At 41.4% G+C, this 20,640-nt stretch overlaps 1 protein-coding gene across 1 annotated transcript in view; it reads left to right on the top strand.

Moving 5' to 3' along the window:
- The first annotated feature begins 5,008 nt into the window (after positions 1 to 5,008).
- Positions 5,009 to 20,640, top strand: part of ACAA2 (acetyl-CoA acyltransferase 2) — a 31,652-nt gene continuing 16,020 nt past the window's right edge. The window contains exons 1-2 of the mRNA XM_008593640.1: positions 5,009 to 5,087; positions 9,290 to 9,456. Of these exons, the coding sequence (XP_008591862.1) occupies positions 5,072 to 5,087; positions 9,290 to 9,456 (183 nt within the window). The 5' untranslated portion in view covers positions 5,009 to 5,071. The remainder of the gene's footprint in view (positions 5,088 to 9,289; positions 9,457 to 20,640) is intronic.

Raw genomic sequence — 20,640 nt, 5'->3', positions numbered from 1 at the left:
TTCACCTAACTAGTCCAGCCCAAATTTATAGAAGAGACATCTCCAGGGATAGTGCCCTTAAACACCCATCATTAGGAACCACTGATGAAATATTCATGATACAGAAAAATTTTCACAATATACCATTTAGCAAAAAATTGCCTCTTGAACCCAACTTCCAACCTAAGGATAGATTCACCTCTTAGTGGCTGACTGAAGAAAACCCTCACTTCCAAAATCCCTCACCTTGTACTCAGGTCTAGTCCTGTCTTCAAAGCCTCAACAGGAAAACTATGACTGGAAAGAGCCAAATTTCATATGATACAATTGCCAAACAGCAGGTGAAAAAGAGAAAAGCAGCACGACCTCCAAGACCTGGTCAGATACCTAGAGTTAGGCCTGGGTTGAGTTAGAAGCTGTCCTGGCACTCCCTGCCAGGCATGTTGTTCTTTTGCACATAAACAATCTTACACCAACATCAGAAAAGGTCACTCTGTGAAAAGAGACAAAACAAGCCCTGTAGACACAGATAAAAACAAGATCAATGTGTAAACCACACAATACCAAACATCCCATCTCCCAGCTAACATGAGGGGCTGTAACTTCTTTACCAGTTGCAGCTTTAGCCTAGCTCTAGACTGCCCTCTTTCAAGGTAAGATTATATTAAGGTACCCAGTCCAAGACTTGTCCCACCTTCCTGACAGCACCCAATCCAGAGTGAACCCTTGCTGCTTTGGACCCTCCCCAAATCACCTAACCAAAGCCCAGATGGTAACACACTCTTATTGAGATGCCCCACGATTCCCTAAGGTACACCCATGGTGTGCAATCTCCCTTATTGCAACGAACGTTAAACCCAACTTGCTCAATATAGGTGTGTTTCTGGTGATATTTTGGCTAAAGACCGTGAACAGTGTTGCCTCCTTCCACCAACATAGTACTGTGTTGTTATAAGGCTGTGCTCTAATCAACTGAGCTAACCAGCCAGCCCAATGTAGTATTTTGCAGAGTAAACCGAAACCCAAGGAGGATTTGCCTAATGTTATATTATTAAATGAAGTTGTAACTAAGGCTTACTAAGGATTATAGAAACTGGAAATAACTCAAGCAGAAGAAAAAACATTTATCTTTCACCCAAGTTTGAGACAATGTCTTAAGGCTAGTGGAAACACCCCAAGACTTACAGTAATTATGGTATTGAAAGGTGGGATTTTGAAGAGGTGATTAGATTGTGACATCCATGCCACAGTGAATAGAATAATCCATTTAATGGTTTAATGATGGTCGATGGTGTGGTTCTGATGCGTGAAAAGATCTCCTTCTGCTCCTGCCATCTCCACCATGTGACACCCTGCGTTGCTATGTAGAGTCACCGCCAGGAGAAGGCTCTCACTAGAAATGTTCCTTGGACTTTGGTCTTCCCAGCTTCCCAAACTGTAAGCAATAAAAATTGTTTCATTACAACTTAACCAGTTTCCAGTATTTCTGTTATTAGCAACAGAAACAGACTAAGACAGCAGGGGAAACTAGTGTTTAAACATAGGAAAATGACCCTGAAAATATGGGATATATAGCTGAGGCTGGATATTTCTGAAATCCTGATATAATCTTAACACTAGAATTTACAAATTAACAGATTCACTAATTTCCAGTTTTATGTTCACACTACTCCATTCTGCTTCCTCCCCCTATTGCACTTCTAAAAATACTGAAAGCTAAATATCTAAGAGTAGATCGGTAACTTTACATCTCATACAAGTTTCCATGTCTAGGCCACAAAATTATAACTAATTCTGATATATATATTTAGTATTGTACAATACATACCTCCTTAAGTAATTATGTAAACATGAAAAGAACTAAATACTTTAGAGAATAATTTGTTTCAAGTAATTCTGTAGCTTACTTGAAGGATGCTTTTCCTCCCAACTTTTATTTTGAAAAAGTTAAAACAGAAAATTGTAAAAATAGAACAAGGAACAACCATTTACTCTTCATTTATATTTAATTTTGCCATAATTGCTTTCTTTTTTTCTCTGCCAGTGTATATATTTTTTTTAAGAGTGATTTGAGAAAGTTAGTTGCAGACATGATTCTTCACCCCTAAATATTTCAATGTGTATCCCCTAAGAACAAAGGACAGTCTCCTACATAATTATAATTATCATAATCAGGAAAATGTCAATACCACTATCTCATATGTAATTTATATTTAAGTTTCCCCAATTGTCCCAATATTGTCCTTCAGAGTTTTTTTATTTATTTTTTTAAAAGATGACCGGTAAGGGGATCTTAACCCTTGACTTGGTGGTGTCAGCACCACGCTTACCCAGTGAGCAACCGGCCATCCCTATATGGGATCCGAACCCGTGGCCTTGGTGTTATCAGCACCGCACTCTCCCGAGTGAGCCACAGGCCGGCCCAGAGTTTTTTGATTTTTAAACTCATTCTCCAATTAAGGATCCACATTACATTTAACTCTCACATCTTAGTCTCCTTTAATCTGATACCATTCCCAGCCTTTTTTATTTTCCATGACATTGACGTTTTTGAAGAGTTCAGGACTGTTGTTTTGCAGAATGTCCCTCAATTTGGATTTCTCTTATTGTTTCCTTATGATTAGATTCAGGTCTGAAATTTTCAGGAGAAATCCTACATAAGGGAGGTAGTGTCCTTAACGCAGCATGGGGGTGCATGATGTCAGTTGGTCCCACTGCTGGTGATGTTAAGCTTGATCATTTGATTAAGGTAATACCCACAAGATTTCTCCATTGTAAAAGTACCTTTTCCTCTTCATGATACTTTGAGACTATGTAAATATTCTTACATATACTTACATGTCTTAATACATGTAAACCTTTCACTCAATGGTTTTAGGATGCACTCATTAGAGACATGTCTAATTAGAGAAAACTTAGTAAATTTGGAGGAACTTTCTGATGGTGATTTGCAGGGTATTGAGGGAGAAATTGTAAAACTTAACTTTTCTTAAATATGTGGAGGGCAAAAATGAACAGAAGAGTAAGTACAAGGGCCGGCCTGGTGGCGCACTGCTACAGTGCGCCGCTTGGGAGCGCGGCGAGGGTTCGGATCCCACATACAGACCGGTTCCCGCTCACTGGCTGAGCGAGGTGCAGGCGCAACACCGAGGGTTGCGATCCCGTTGCCAGTCCCGGTCCGGTGCGGGTGTGACACTGAGGGTTGCGATCCATTGCCGGACACGAAAAAAGACAAAAAAAAAGAAAAAAAAAAAAAAAGAAGAGTAAGTACAAGAGCACCCATTTGTGAAGTTCATCCGATTTAAGATTTGTACATATGACTGCATGGAAATTTTGCCTTAAAAAGAACTGTAAATATTAAATTTTCAACTCTATTGCGTGCTCAAGTGTTCATTGGCTGAAGTGTACTAAGGTCTGTATTTTAAAAAAAAGGATGGTTTGGGCCAGCCCGGTGGCGCACTGTCACAGTGTGCCGCTTCAGAGCACGGCGGTGCTCCCGCCGAGGGTTCAGATCCCACATGCAGACCAGTTCCCGCTCACTGGCTGAGCGAGGTGCAGGTGCAACACCGAGGGTTGCGATCCCGTTGCCGGTCCCGGTCCAGTACGGGCGTGACACTGAGGGTTGCAATCCGTTGCCGGACACGAAAAAAGAAAAAAAGGAAAAAAAAAAAAAGGATGGTTTGATGGAATAACAGGTGCATAGCTGCCGATACAGCAAATAAGGCCAAATGTTAACAATTATAGAATACAGGTGGTGGATATGAGTGTTCACTATACAAGTCTTTCCACTTTTTCACATCCATGTTTGAATGTTTCCATGATAAAAAGTTGGATTAAAAAAAAACCAAAACAACAAAAACACAAAACACTGCGAGAGTTCTACCAAAGGGTTTGAAAAGCAAGACTCTAGGGCAGGCATTCGCTGACGACTCGGGAAAAACACCAATGCCACCAACCACACGTCCCCACGCACTCGAACCAAGCCTCAGGCAGCCCGGCCAGTTCAGAGCCCTAGCACTGCCGGAGGATCTCTAGGCATCTCCTCTGCCCAGGCCGCCTCCTGCTCGCCAGGCCTCAGTCCGTTCTCAGAACTCACTCCATCACCTGGTTCCCAGAACTCAGATTGCGCAGTGGTCACGTCATCACCGGCCAGGGCTCACAGTTACAGCGGCAGAGGACTCCCTAAACCTCCCTCAGTCTAGCCTTCCCCGCTGCCCCTCGCACCTAAACTCCCCCGCGCCCGGTCCCCTGCCCCACTTCGCCTGCCACGTTTTCATAATCCTCTCAGCGCCGCCAGCAACGCGGCCTGATCATATAAGGAAAATACTGCGGGCTCATTTGGGAGCTGCATCGAGGACCCGGAGCGCCCTACCCCTACCACACTCGCTGCACACCCTCCAGCACCCACCTCCCCAAGCCGCAATCAGCACCCGGAACCCGCTCCTGCATCCAGCTAAACTGCCCGGCCACTCCCAACGGTCTGCGCAGCCGCCGGCCCCAGCCAATCCGGACGCGCCGTCGCCGGCCCCGCCCACTGAACTTCCTGCCCCGCCTCCAGCCCGCGGCTGCCGGCGCCCCACATCCTTCAAGTCCCTGCTGGACTTTGTGTTTGGTGTCCTGTCGCCTAGTATATTTTCTACAACATCCGTAGGCGGGGATGAAGGAGAACATGAAGCATTTGCGGGGGGAGGGGAGTTGCAGAGGCCAAGGATAGGATGGTGGGAGGGTGTCAAACCAAACTCGATTTGGAAACAGAGAAGGAAAGTCTGTAAAAACTATGGTGTGAGGGAAAAGCCCGCTCGCAAGGCTCGCTTTCCTCTTCCCCCAGGCCCGTCTCCCAGGAGCCTGGGATACCTTTGGTTCCCCGAGATGGCACGAAGAGGGCAGCGACACGTGGAGAGTGAGACACCTGCCGGCCGGAGGTGTCCGGCGGCCGGGGGCGGGGCGGGGCGGGACCTGCGGGAAGTGGTGGCGGTCGAGGGGCGTGGCCTCCAGGGGCACCGCCCACGCCCTTAAAGTCCGGGTGGTTGGCGGAGGCCCCTCAGTGGCCGAGACTGGACGGGCCTACGGCGCCGAGGACCAAGCCGCCGCTATGGCCCTGCTCCGAGGTGAGCTCGCCCCTCTTCCTCGCCTCTCCCCTCGCAGTCTTGCCCTTCCCAGGCGAGGCCTCCGCTTCCGGGCTCGGCGGAGAGTCGGGATCGTGGGAAGTCCCGTTAGTTTCATCGGCTCAGGAGAGGACTTCATAAAAACCCAACCTGTAAGGCTTGTTTGGGTTAAGAAAACACTTACTTGTAAGGCGCCGGCGACAACGATCTCGGTGCAATTTCCAGTTGAGAGTTGAGACCAAGGTCTGTTTGTTCCTGACCTTGGAGGTCATTCCCTTCTCGGCGTACTAGTGACCCACTAGTTCGAGCTGAACTATTAGGGAAAACGGGGCGGCGCCAGGAGGCCTGGTGCAGAGCAGTTGCGCACAGGAACCTGGCCGCCTCGCTCTCGGTCTCGGTGGGCAGGGCTTGGGGGAGGAATTGATGTTCCCCGGCGGTCCCCAGGGAATTTCCACCCGAGTGGCTTCATGCGCCAACACGCTTCGCGGTGGTCTGTTTGAAAACCTGCCTTACTCCCTTCTCCCTTCCATTCCTTTAGTTTGAGCGACTGCAGGAAAGTGTGGTCATTCAGTACATAAGCACCCGGGTAATTAACTTCTTTCTAAAAATTATATAGACTCCCTTTCTATAGCAAATGGTCATAGTGGAATTTTAAGAATTCGTGCCTGTTGAAGAACATTCAGGAAGAAGAACACGTGTCAAGCCCTGAGACAGGAAAATCTTGGCGGTGTCTAAGAACCAAGCATCTTGTTGGTCCAGGGTTCTGTGGAGAAGGTGGGGTTTTATTCTAAATTCAGTGGAAAGCAATACAGGGAATTAAAGCAGGGGAGTGATGGGATCTGACTTCCATTCTGCCAAGATTTCCTCACGGCTATGAGGCTGCCTATGTAGCAGTGAGGATACTATTTAAGGATTTACTGCAGAGGTCCAGCAAGTGATGGCTTTGACTCCTATGGGGGTAATGGAGTTGGGGGATGAAAAGCGGAGGGATGATTTGAGATAGATTTGGAGATGGATTTGATAGAACGTGGTTGATAGATTGGTTGTGGTGGGTAAATGGGAAGGAAACTTTAGTCTAAAATGAGGCATTCAGAAAACCCAGTTCATTTAACAGCTGCATTGTAATGTACTATCTTTTTTAAAAGAAAATAAAATTTTTATTGATTTCTCATTTTAATATTTTATCAGTTTGTTCCCCTCTTTTTTGTAAGTCAGGCCCCTCTGAAAAAATGTTTTACATGAAATATTCAACACTTAAATACTCTTTCTATTACAAGATTTTGCCCAGTTGTAGGCTAATATATGTTTTCTGAGCGCATTTAAAGTGGGCTAGGCTAAGCTATGTTGTTTGGTAGGTTAGGTGTTTTAAATGAATTTTTGGGGGCTGGTACGGTTAGCTCGGTTGCTTAGAGAGTGGTGTTGTAACACCAAGGTCAAGGGTTCAGATACCCTGTACTGGCCAGCTGCCAGCCCCCCTCAGAGGCACACATATTTTCTCTCTCTCTCTCTGTTTCCACTTATAACAGAAATACCTGAACTGGGTGACTTATAAAGAAAACAAAATTTATTGCTTACAGTTTCAGAGGTTGGGAAGTCCAAAGTCCAGGGAACACGTTTTGTGAGGGTCTTGGTGGTGGCTTTTACAGCAGTGCAGGGGTCTCACATGGCAGAAAATGGCAGAGCAGAGAGAGAGAGAGTTCCTCATGCACTCTCCTTTTAAAGCCCTCAGAACTGCATCCCCGACCACCATTATTAACCCATTCTCTACAGCATGGTCCTGCAATCCAATCACCTCTTCTAGGCCTCACCTTTCAATTACCATATAGGATTTCCCACCCTCAACTGTTAGAGTGGGGATTTGAGCTTCAGTGAGGTTTGCGGTGCATCCAAACTACAGCACCTATACAGTGATTCTTTTACTTCATATATTTTTAAGTTTTAGAATTTTCATTTTGGGGTTTTTTTAATAGTTTCTATTTCTTTGCTGAGATGTGTTTTTATTATGAACATATTTTCCTTCACATCCTTGAACATAGTTAAAATAGATAGCTGTTTTAAGATCCTTGTCTGCTAATTCTAGTGTCTGGCTCTTCTTAGGGATGATTTCTGTTGATTGTCTTTTTTCTTGAAAATGAGTCATATTTTCTTGTTTCTTCATACGTGGGTTAATTTTGAATTGTATCATTGCTGTAAATTGGATGCCTCCCCCAACCTCACTGAGGCTTAACTGTTGAAGGTAGGAAATCCTATTATGGTAATTGAAAGGTGGGACCTTGAAGAGGTAATGAGATTATAGCACCATGCAGTAGTGAATGGATTAATAATGGTGGTCAGGGGTATGGTTCTGAGGGCTTTCAAAGGAGAATGAATGAAGAGGTTGGTCTCTCTCTCTGCCCCACCGTTTTCTGCCATGTGAGACCCCTGCATTGCTGTAAAACTACCACCAAGGCCCTCACCAGGTGTGTTCCCTGGACTTCGGACTTCCCAGCCTCAGAAACTGTAAGCAATAACTTTAGTTTTCTTTATAAATTACCCAGTTCCAACTATTTTGTTATAAGCAACAGAAACAGACTAATACAGTCATGGACATTGTGGATAAAACATTGTAGAGATTGAATTCTGTTATGTTCCTCCAAAGAGTATTGCGTTATTGATTGGTTGGCTGACCTCAAACAAGAAACCATGTCTCCCCCAGTAGTAAGCAGCAGTTAAAATCTAAATTCAATTTTTTTAGTCTGTCGTCTGACCCACACATGCATGATTAAGGGGTCAGCCAGATATTTAGGCAGAATTTATGTGAAAAATGTGGACTTGCCCTCTGTGGTGTTCTTTCTTCCCACATTCTTCCTCACTAGATGTATAGATAATTCCCCTGTATTCTTTGTTGTTAGATAAAATTCAGAATTTTTTGTTTTTATTCTAAGTGACACATTGTAATAGGACGTTAGCAAACTAGAGTGTCTTTAGAGGAAAGCAATCAGAATTAATGTCAAAAAAAGAACTATTGAAAGAATGCTTTTTATTTACCTGGGAAAAGAGTCGTTAGGTCTGGAGAATTTTGCAGGTTATCTGACTGCAGATGCTAGAGGGGCTACACATGTAAAATGTGACCTATTTTGCCTATTTTATTGTAAGGGTAAAAGATAATAGTAAAAGATAACAGTTCAAGTTATTTGTAATTTGAGTCATCCTGTGACTTCAGAAGCAATGGCATACATAATTCACAGCAGCATATATTCTAGAAACTACATATCTATGTCTTGAGGTGTATTTGGATAGAACTAGGATTGGTGGATGGAAGACTTAGTAAGCCAAATCAACACAGTATGAAGAAAAATCATTAGTTTATGTTGTCCATTCATGGACATGCTGCTTCACACAGTAGAGTATGTCTTCTTACTAAAAGTGTGTCTGCTGGGCTGGCCCGGTGGCGCACTGCTACAGTGCGCCACTTGGGAAGCGCGGCGGCGCTCCCGCCGAGGGTTTGGATCCCACATACAGACCGGCCACTCACTGGCTGAGCGAGGTGCGGGAGCAACACCGAGGGTTGCGATCCCGTGGCCGGTCCCGGTCCGGTACGGGCGCGACACTGAGGGTTGCGATCCGTTGCCGGTCACGAAAAAAAAAGACAAAAAGGGAAAAAAAAATAAAAAATAAAAAAAATAAATAAACAAAAGTGTGTCTGCTTTTTTTTAAGCCTACAGCACCTGGTATTCCCAGGTGTTCTCTTACTGAAAGTCTAGCAGAGGATGGAGAGAACTTCTTGTCAGGAATTTTCTAGAGGGAGTTCTTAAAAGGGTGAGTGGTTGAACTCAGAAAACCTTAAGAGACCTTCTGGTTTGAAGATTCTTTGATTCTTAAACTAGGTAATATGCTCCAGTATATAGGAAGAAGCATTTTAGTTCTCAACAAATGTTTCTAGTATTATAAAGCACCAGAGGACAAAATGTCTACCAGAATAGATTTACATTGTAGCATGCAGTGTCGTTCTTGGTACTTGCATGTAGGTAATGATCGCACTGATTACTTTTAACACTGCTTTCGTGGGTGTGACCCATTCTGTGTATTTTTTACATGACAAAGATTTTCAGTTATCTAACTGAAAATTGTACTTTACAATAATGTTTCTTAGTGAGATTATTTAAAGCATGTTATGGACACTGACTAATCTGTGATTGCTTACAAATCTCTCCTCATTGCAATAGGTGTTTTTATTGTTGCTGCTAAGCGAACGCCCTTTGGAGCTTTTGGAGGTCTTCTAAAAGACTTCACTGCTACCGACTTGAATGAATTTGCTGCCAAGGCTGCCTTGTCTGCTGGCAAAGTCTCACCGGAAATGGTTGACAGTGTCATTGTAGGCAATGTCGTACAGGTTAGTAGGGCAGAGGGAGATATTCACTCCTGTTGCCTTCTTTGATCAGTTTCTAAAAATAATTTCTTTAACATGTCATAATGTCAAACAAGTTAATGATAGTTACCGGTATGGTTCCAGAAGGGATGGCATACATAATTCAAAGCAGCATATGTTCTGGGAGCATTATAGCTCTCTGACTTGGGATGCATTTCAATGTTTCTTAAACAGCAGATTGATTTCCTTGACTTACTTGAATTTGATTGGTTTTCTCTGTGTGCCACCTAAGGTGGGTAGCAAACCCAAGCAATACAACATACCTCACATAATTTCTTACACATTTCAGGAGCTTGGTCAATATTTGTTGTGGGAAGTAAGAAGCTCCTTTACCCTCTCTATCTTGCTATGTGTGCTATACAAAATAGACCATCTATATGCGGGTAATTGAAAGCTTTATATTCCCTCAAAGTATATAAACATTTATTGGGTTCCTAGTCAGAGGCTAATTTAGTGCTATGGGAGAAGACTGAGTACCCAAAGTAGACCAGAAGGAGATTATAATCTAAGGGAAGAGATAAGATCTATCTATCTATCTATCTATCTATCTATCTATCTATCTATCTATCATCTATCTATCTATATAGATAGATATACTTTTAATATGCCAGTGGTGTGATTGTTGCTAAAGAAAGGAGAATGACAATGGACACAGAAAAGTACTAGGCCTTGAATTCGAACTTTGTTATGTCCGTCTTGCCATTGTGTATCTTCACATCCAGAAAAAGCAATGACATTTTTTCTTATACAGTTATGTCTGTTGAACCTAAAATATTTTTTTAAAGAATTCTTGGTATTAATTTATCTTTTTTTCATCTTTTACTTTGTACTTTTACCTCTGACCTAGAAGATATTAGAACAGATCAAATAGAAAATGGATACTTTTGGTTTTTATTTGTCTTAACAAATAAATTTATTTTAAAGGATTTACATTTTTTTAAAGAGCTTTGTATTCCTTCTAAAATCCTTCTGTTTTTCCCCAGCTTGGGTTTCTCAAACTTTACAACAAAGTCACTATGCACAGTATCAGTTTCATTTTTGTTTGTACCTCTGTTCCTTTCTTTTTTTTCCTTGTAGTCCAGGTTCAGTTGTACCAATTTATTTAAACAACCACCTTATTAGACATTGAGATTATTTCTAACCTGGGGATACTACAAAGAATGCTTTAATGACCATCCTTGAAACAAAATATTGGGTGAATTCAAACTATTTCCTTGGGATTAATTCCAAGAAGTGGATTGTAGGGTGAAAAGATACAGTTTTCCCTACTTTATTTTGAAAAATTTCAAACATATTCAGAAAAGCAGACAAATGGTACATTGGTTACATAAATACCTAAAACCTAGATTCAACAATTAAGATTTTACCATATTTTCTTTATGTATATGTGTGCGTGTATATATTTATGCTGCATAAGTTGCAGACACCGTGATATTTCACCCCTAATATTTTGAGTATGCATCTCTCAGGACACTTTGCATTGTAACCACATACCATCACAGCATCTAAGAAAATTTCTCAATGCCTAATATTCAGTCCATATTCAGATATTTGTAGTTGCCTTCAAACTGTCTTATAGCTTATTTTCTTTTTATTAAATAATAAGCTTTATTGAGATATGCTTTACATACTATAAAATTCTGCCTTTTAAAGTCTACAATTTAGTACTTTTCAATATCTTCACAGAGTTGTGCAGCCATTACCACTATCTAATTTGAGAATATTTTCGTCATCCCCAAAAGAAACCCTGTACTCATTAGCTTCACTTCTCATTCTGTCCTCCCCACAGCCCATGGTAACTACTAATCTTTTTTTTTGGGGGGGGGGGGTATAAAATTTATCTTTATACCACATCATGTACCAGTATAAATTCCAGAAATATTAACATGTAAAATAGTAAAAATTCAAATCAAATAATATTATATGAAAACATCAATAAATATTTATCTGATATCCAGAGGTAGGGAGGCTTTCTAGGGTTTTGAGCAAGGGAAAACATTACTTTCTCCCCCTAGAAAGAACATGTTTTGCTATATAAAAATAAAAAGTGAGGCTGGCTGGTTATCTCACTTGGCCAGAGTGAGGTGCTGATAACACCAAGATCAAGGGTTCAGATCCCCGCACAAGCCAGCTGCCTTGTTTATTGTTTGGAAGATTCGGTATTGTAAAGATGTCAAATTTCCCCAAATTGATCTGGTTGTAGGCAAGGGCGAGACTAAGGCCCACACCCCCTTCTCAGGACTCCAGGCAGCTCCATTGCTTGCCTGATTGTGGGTGGGGGCAGGGCTGGCAGTCTTTCTTGCATTAAGTTTACTGATAGGCCAAGTTACAGTTTTCTGGTGAGTATGTTAAGTGATTAATGGATAATTATTTGGTGTTAGGACTTTATGGTCATAAGAGAACAAAATAAGCTTCAAGTAACATTTGACGAATATCACAAAGCTGTTTTTCTAATTGAATTATATATTATTAAATATCATTTGGAATAAATGTTTTGCTTTTTTCTTAGGAAACAATGAAATCCAGTTTGGATTCTTTTAATTTCTTTTTCTTGCCTAATTGCCAGGGCTAGAATCTCTAATGTTGAATAGAAGTGACAACAAGTAGTGGATATTTTTGTCTTATACCTGATCCTAGGGGAAAGCATCTGGTCTTTCACCATTAAGTAAGGTGATAGCTATCGGTTTTTCTTAGATGCCCTTTATCAGGTTGAGGAGTTGCCTTATATTACTAGTTTATTGAGTATTTTTCTTATGAAAGGGTGTTGGAGTTTGTCAAATGCTTTTTCTGTGTTGATTGAGATGATAATACAATTTTTATTTTTTATTCTATTGTATGATGTGATATATTAGTTGATTTTCAGATGTCGAATCAACCTTGCATTCCTGGGATAAATCCCACTTGGTCATGGTATATAATTCTGTTTTTACATTGCTGAATTCAGTTTACTAGTATTTTATTAAGGATTTTTACATTCGTATTCGTAAGAGATTTTGATAAGTAGTTTTCTTTCTTTCTTTATTGGTTATGAATATTCATGGGGTACAAAGCAGATTGTCACCACTTGTGCCTAAGATGTGATGGCCAGATCCATACTAGCAACATGTCCATTACCAAAAATTGTGATTAAACCCCATGTCCCACAACCAGTTATCCCCCCAATTATCCCTGACAACCCTCCCCATCCCCCTTTCCCCATTCCACTTTGTATCCCTAGGTATGTTCTCTCCCTCTGCAAATCCAGCACACCATTGTGGTCTTTCTTTCCTTCTTTCTCTCTTTGCTCCCACTTATGAGTGAGTACATATGGTCTTTATCCCTCGGTGCTTTGCTTATTTCATTCAACATAAGTTTCTCCAAACTCATCCATGTTGTTGCAAATGGGAGAATTTCATTCTTTTTTATGACAGAGTAGTATTCCGTGGTGTATATATACCACATTTTCTTTATCCAATCATCCATCAATGGACATTTAGGTTGGTTCCATATCTTGGCTATTGAACAGAGCTGCGATGAACATAGGAATGCAGGTATCCCTTCAACATGATGATTTCCATTCTTTGGGGTATATTCCCAGAAGTGGGATTGCTGGATCATATGGAAGATCTATCTGTAGTTGTTTGAGAAACCTTCATACTGTTTTCCATAGTGGTCGTACTAATTTACAGTCCCACTAACAGTGTAGAAGCATTCCCTTCTCTCCACATCCTCACCAACATTTGTTATTCTCTTTTTGATTATAGCCAGTCTAACTGGGGTGAGATGTTATCTCAGTGTGATTTTAATTTGCATTTACCTGATGACTAGTGATGTTGAACATTTTATCATGTACGTGTTGTCCGTTTGTATGTCTTCCTTTGATAAATGTCTATTCAGTTCCTTTGTCCATTTTTTAATTGAGTTATTTGTTTTCTTACTGTGTTGCTTGAGTTCCTTGTATATTATGGATATAATCCTTTGTCAGATGCATAGTTAGCAAAAACTTTCTCCCACTCTGTATGTTGTCATTTTACTCTGTTTATTGTTTCCTTTGCTGTGCAGAAGCTTTTTAATTTGATATAATCCCATTTGTTTATTTTTTCTTTTGTTGCTTGTGCTTTCAGTCTCATGTTTATAAAGTCTGTGCCTAGACCTAGTTCCTGAAGTGTTTCACTTATATTTTCCCTTAGTAATTTTACAGTTTAGGTCTTATACATAGGTCTTTAATCCACTTTGAGTTGATTTTAGTATGTGGGGAAAGGTACATGTCTAGTTTCATTCTTCTGCATATGGATATCCAATTTTCCCAGCACTACTTATTGAAGAGGCAGTCTTTTCCCCAATATATGTTTCTGTTGCCTTTGTCCAATATCAGATGGCTATAAGCCTGAGGGATGATTTCTGGGTTCTCTATTCTACTCCACTGGTCTGAGTGTCTATTTTTATGCCAGTACCATGTTGTTTGAGTTACTGTAGCTTTGTAGTATAATTTGAGGTCAGGTAGTGTTATGCCTCCAGCTTTATTTATTTTTGCTCAGGATTGCTTTGGCTATCTGGGGTCTTTTGTTGTTCCATATGAATGCTGAGATTGTTTTTTCCATTTCTGTGAAGAATGTCATTGGTATTTTGATGGGGATTGCATTGAATCTGTAGATTGCTTTGGGTAGTATAGACATTTTCACAATGTTAATTTTTTCAATCCAAAAGCATGGAGTGTCTTTCCATCTTTTTGTGTCTTCTTTAATTTCTTTCAATAGTGGTTTGTAGTTCTCATTGTAGAGATCTTTCACCTCCTTGGTTAAATTGATTCTTAGATATTTTTATGTGTGTGCGTGACTTTGTAAATGGGCTTACTTTCTTGATTTCTCTTTCTGTTAGCTCATTATTGGAAAATATAAATGCAGCTGATTTAGGAGCATTTATTTTGTATCCTGCAACATTACTGAAATTTTTAAGCAGCTCTAGGAGTTTTTTGATAGAGTCTTTAGGTTTTTCTTTATATAGTTATCATGTCATCTGCAAATAGGGACAGTTTGATGTCATCTTTTCCAATCTGTATGCCCCTTATTTCTTTCTCTTGCCTGATTGCTCTGGCTAGTACCTCCAGTACTAGGTTAAATGAAGTGGTGAGAGTGGGCATCCTTGTCTTGTTCCTGTACTTAAGGCAAAAGCCTTCAGTTTTTCCCCATTCAGAATGATACTGGCAGTGGGCTTGTCCTAGATGGCTTTTATTGTGTTGAGATACTTTCCTTATATACCTAATTTGTTGAGAGTCTTAATCATGAAGGGATGTTGAATTTCGTCAAATGGTTTTTCAGTGTCTATTGCAATAATAATATGATCTTTGTCCTTGAGTTTGTTGATGTGATGTATCATGTTTATTGACTTTCATATGCTGAACCATCCTTGCATCCCTGGGATGAATCTCACTTGATCATGGTGTATAATTTTTTTTATGTGTTGCTGTATTCTGATTGCTAATATTCTGTTGAGGATTTTTGCATCTATGTTCTTTGAGGATATTGGCCTATAGTTTTCCTTTTTTTGTTGTGTCTTTATCTGGTTTTGGTATCAGAGTTATGATGGCCTCATAGAATGAGTTTGGGAGAATGGCTTCTGTTTCAGTTTTTTGGAATAGTTTGAGGAGAATTAGTATTAATTCCTCTTTAAAAGTTTGGTAGAATTCAGCTGTAAAGCCATCCAGACCTGGGCTTTTCTTTGTTGGAAGATTGATGATTACTGTTTCAATCTCATTGCTTGTTATTGGTCTGTTCAGGTTTTGATCTTTTTGGATTGAATCTGTTTGGGGACCTTTGAGCTTCCTGGATCTGAAGGTCTGTATCTGCTGTACGGCCCATTGCTTGTTATTGGTCTGTTCAGGTTTTCTATCTCTTCTTGGTTCAGTCTGGGTAGTTTCTATGTGTCCAGAAACATATCCATGTCTTCCAGGTTTTCATATTTGTTGTCATACAGTTGTTTATAATAGTCTCTAATGATTCTTCATATTTCTGTGATATCGGTTGTAATGTCTCCTTTTTTATTTCTGGTTTTTGTTATCTGGGTCTTTACTCTTCTTTTTTTGTTAACCTTGCTAATGGTTTGTCTATTTTATTTATCTTCTCAAAAAAACAACTTTTTGTTTCATTGATCTTTTCTATCATTTTTTGGGTCTCTTTCATTTAGTTCTGCTCTGATCTTAATTATTCCTTTCCATCTACTACTTTTAGGATTGGACTGTTGTTGTTTTTCAAGTTCCTTGAGGCATTGTGTTAGGTTGTTTATTTGAAGTCTTTCCATTCTTTTGATGTAAGCATTTATTGCAATAAATTTGCCTCTTATCCCCCAGGGTTTTTTTTTTTTATCCCACAGGGTTTGGTGTGATCTTTATTTTTGTTAGTTTCAAGAAATTTTTTGATTTCCTGTTAATTTCTTCTTGGACCCATAGGTCATTCAGGAGCCTATTTTTTAGTTTCCATGTATTTGTATAGTTTCCAGGGTTTTGCTTGTTATTGATTTCCAGTTTTAGTCAGTCCATTGTGATCTGAAAAGATACTTGGAATGATTTCAGTTTTTTTAAATTTGCTGAGACTAGATTTGAGAGCTATATGTGGTCTATCCTGGAGAATGTTCCATGTGCTGATGAGAAGAAAGTATATTCTTTAGTTGTTGAGTGAAATGTTCTGTATATATCTGTCAGGTCCAGTTGGTCTGAGGTGTAGTTTAAACCCTGTATCTCTTTGTTGACTTGTTGCCTGGAAGATCTGGCCCATACTAAGAGAGGGATGTTCAGGTCACCCACTATTAACATAGTAGGGCCTATTTCTTTCTTTAGGTCTAAGAGTGTTTGATTTATATATCTGGGTGCTCCAGTATTGGGCACATACATATTTATGATTGTTATGTCTTCTAGCTGGATAGATCCTTTTATCATTATATAGTGGCCTTCTTTGTCTCTTTTTATGTTTTTTGGTTTAAAGTCTATTTTTTCTGATATTGGAATAGCTACTCCTGCTTGTTTTTGGTTTCCATTTGCATGTTATATCTTTTTCCATCCCTTCATTTTTCGTCTGTGTGTGTCTCTTTGGGTGAGATGGGTCTCTTGATGACAGCATATACTTGGGTCTAGCTTTTTAATCCAATCAGTCAATCCGTGCCTTTTAAATGGGGAATTTAATCCATTTGCATTTAGGGTAGTTACTGACAGGTATTGTTTAATTCCTGTCATTTAGTTGCTTTTTGTTTAGATGTTTTAAATATCTTTTGATCATTACTTCCCCTTTTATTTCACTTCTTCATTGTTAGTTGGAAATTTGACGTGTGATGGAGTTTTGATGTGTTGTCCCCTCCAAAATTCATGTGGAAATTTGATCCCCAGTGTGGCAGTGTTGGAAACTGATTGAGTCATGGGGGCGGATCCCTCATGAATGGATTAATGCTCTCCCTGGGGGAGGAGGGTTAGTGAGTGAGTTCTCGCTGTTAGTTTCCCACAAGAGCTGATTGTTTAAAGGACCCTGGCACCTCATTTCTCTCTCTCTTGCTTCCTCTATTGCCATGTGATCTGCTTGTACCCGCCGGCTGCCTGCCACTTTTCCGCCATGAGTAGAAGCAGCCTGAGGCCCGTGCCAGAGACTACCATCCCAGAATCATAAGCCAAGTGCCAGAGACCACCATCCCAGAATCATAAGCCAAATAAACCTCTTTTCTTTATAAATTACACAGTCTCAGGTATTTCTGTTATAGCAACACAAAACGGACTAAAACAAGGTGGCATGATTTAGCTTCTTTCTCTTTCTCACTGGCATTTTTGTTTTAATGGCAGGTTTTGCTCTTTCTTGTGTATCTGTAATAGTGATCATCATTATTCAGATTCCTGATTCAGGACTCCCTTGAGAATTTCTTGCAGGGCTGGTCATGTGGTTGTGAATTCCCACAATTTTTGTTTGTCTGGAAAATACACTATTTCTCCCTTATTTCTGAAGGAGAGCCTTGCTGGGTGAAGAATTCTTGGCTGGCAATTTTTTTCTTTTAGTGTTTTGAGTATATCATTCAACTTTCTTCTGGCCTGTAGAGTTTCAGTTGAGAAGTCTGCTGTTAGTCTGATGGGGGTTTCCTTATAAGTGACTTGATGCTTTTCTCTTGCTGCTTTTAGAATTCTCTCTTTGTCTTTGAGCTTTGCCAGTTTGACTATGATGTGTCTTGGAGAGGATCTTTTTGGATTGAATCTGTTTGGGGACCTTTGAGCTTCCTGGATCTGAAGGTCTGCATCTCCCCCTACACCTGGGAAGTTTCCTGTTATTATTTCCTTGAGTTGGTTTTCAATACCTTTTCCTTTCTCTTCCCCTTCTGGAATACCCACAGTTCGGATGTTAAAGCACTTGAGGTTGTCTGCTATCTCTCATAGATTTTCTTTATTATTTGTAATTCTTTATTCCTTTTTTTTTTGTCTGCTGAGGTTATTTTGAAAAGACCATCTTCAAGATCTGAAATTCTTTCTTCTGCTTGCTCTAGTCTGCTGCTCAAACTCTCTGTTGTGTTTTTTATTTCTTTGAGTGAATCTTTCATTTCTAGGAGTTCTGCTACACTCTTTTTTAAGATATTAATCTCTTTGTAAATTTTATCCTTCATATTCTGGATATTTTTTATTGTTTCCTTGTGTTCTAATTGAGTCTTCTTTTATTTCTTCTAGCTTTCTTAAGATCATTGCTTAGAATTCCTTTCTGGATATTTTGAGGATTCCCTGTTCTATGAGGAATTCAAGGATTACTGTATTCCTTTGGTGGTGTCATATCTTCTTGTTTGTTTGTAATTCTAGTATTTTTTCATTGATGTTTGGTCATCTGGTAGAGGACTTGCTTCTTCTGTTGCTCTGGGTTTGGCTATGAGGATAAAGATTTCCTCCTCTATTTGCAGGCTCTACTGCAGACTCTTCTTATATCAATGTAGTCAAGTGAGTGGCAGGTTGCCTGTAGTGTGGCCCTGGCTGCTGCTGTGGTGGTGAACTGTCCTTGTGGTGACAGAAGGTGTGGTGGTGTCTATATTATACCACCTTGGCTCCTATTCTAGCTTTCTGTGGCCGTAGACTGAGCCTCTGGTGCTATGCAGGTTTTGGCTCACATTGGTGCCTGCTGGACTGTGGGTGCTTCCCTTCCCCCTGGGGCCTTAGACTGAGCCCTGGTGCCATGGGAGTCTTGGCTCACCTCAGTGGCTGCTGGGCTGTGGGCAGTCCCTTCCTGGCCTTAGACTGAGCCCCAGTGCCACGCGGGTCTTGGCTCACCTTGGCAGCTGCTGGATTGTGGGTGCTTCCCTTCTCCCTGGGGCCTTAGACTGGGCCCCAGTGCTGCAAGAGTCTCAGCTCACCTCGGTGGCAGCTGGGCTGTGTCTTGATCAGTAGTTTTCTTATGTTTTTGTTATATGTGGTGGCAAGCAGAATGCTGATAGAAATGTGGACAGTAAAGGCCATGTGGATGATGACAAGGTCTCAGATAGAAATGAGGAACTTATTGGGAATTGGACAAAAGGTCACCCTCGCTACACCATAGCAAGGAATTTGGCTGCATTGTGTCCATGCCCTTGGACTTTGTGGAAGATGGGACTTAAGAGTTGTGAACCAGAGCATCTGGCAGAAGAAATTTCTAAGCAGCAAAGCATTAAGGAAGCTGCATGGTTGCTTTTAAGAGCCTACTCTGAGTTATGGTGGCAAAATCATGATGTAAAGCCAGAAATTAAAAGGGTTGCAGAGAGTAAAGTTTTGGATTATTTGCAGCCTGGCCATGTGGTAGAGAAGAAGAGAGGAGGAGAAAAATGCAAGGGTGAAGCAGATAAACTGGTTGCTAAAGACATTATCTTGGCAGTGAGGCAGCCAGATGCTAAGAACCAGGACAATGGAAAAAATGCCCTAAAGGCGTTTGAGAAGTCTGGAAAGCTGCCCCACCCATTACAGACCCTGAGGCCTAGAAGGACTGAGTTGTCCCAGAGGACAGACCTGGGGCACAGCTGCCCTCAGGAACCTGCTTCCTGCATTCCAGCTGCTCCAGCTGGAGTGGCCTCAATTGTGGTTCGTGCAGCAGCCCTGGAGAGTAGAGGCCTGATGCCTTGGTGGTGTCCACCTGGTGTTAAGTCTGCAGGCTGGCAGGACATGAGAGCAGTGGAGGTGTGGCAGCCTCTACCCAGATTCCAGAGGATGTATAGAAAAGCCTGGGGGCAAAGGCAGAGACCTGCCACAGGGGTGGAGCCACCACAGACACCATCTACTAGAGCAATGCTGAGCAGGAATGTGGGGTCAGATCCCCCACAAAGAGCCCCCACCGGGGAAATGTCTAGTAGAACCAAGACAGCAGGGCTTCTGCCAGGACCCCAGAACTGCAGGGCAGTGGGTAACATGCAACACCGGCCTGGAAAAGCTGCAGGCACTAGCGCTGCCCACTGGACTGCACCTGGCACAGCTGTGGGAGCAAGGGTGCCCAAGGCTTTGGGGGCCCAGATGCCCTATTGTGCCCACGATGCAGGACTTGGAGTTAAAGAAAATTATTTTGGAGCTTTAAAACATAATGTCTGCCCTGCTGGGTTTCAGACTTGTTTGGGGCCTGTTTCTCCTTTCTTCTGGCCTATTCCTCCCTTTTGGAATGGGAACGTGTACCCAATGTTTATTCCACCTTTGTATCTTGGCAGTAGATAAATTTGGATTTGTTTTTCAGGTTCACAGCTGGAAGGACTTTTGCTTTTGGTCTCAGATGAGACTTTGGACTTTGGACTTTTAAGTTGGTGCTGGAGCAAGCTAAGACTTTTGGGACTGTTGGGATAGAATGATTGTAATTAGTATGTGAGAGTGACATGAGTTTTGGGGGGCCAGGGACGGAATGATGGAGTTTGGATGTGTTGTCCCCTCCAAAACTCATGTGGAAATTTGATCTCCAGTGTGGCAGTGTTGGAAACTGATTGAGTCATGGGGGCGGATCCCTCATGAATGGATTAATGCTCTCCCTGGGGGAGGAGGGTTAGTGAGTGAGTTCTCGCTGTTAGTTTCCCACAAGAGCTGATTGTTTAAAGGACCCTGGCACCTCATTTCTCTCTCTCTTGCTTCCTCTATTGCCATGTGATCTGCTTGTACCCGCCGGCTGCCTGCCACTTTTCCGCCATGAGTAGAAGCAGCCTGAGGCCCGTGCCAGAGAC

This window comes from Galeopterus variegatus, unplaced genomic scaffold (assembly GCF_000696425.1).
Source record: "Galeopterus variegatus unplaced genomic scaffold, G_variegatus-3.0.2 Scaffold9438, whole genome shotgun sequence".
NCBI lineage: Eukaryota > Metazoa > Chordata > Mammalia > Dermoptera > Cynocephalidae > Galeopterus > Galeopterus variegatus.
This window is presented reverse-complemented; position numbering and strand designations above follow the sequence as displayed.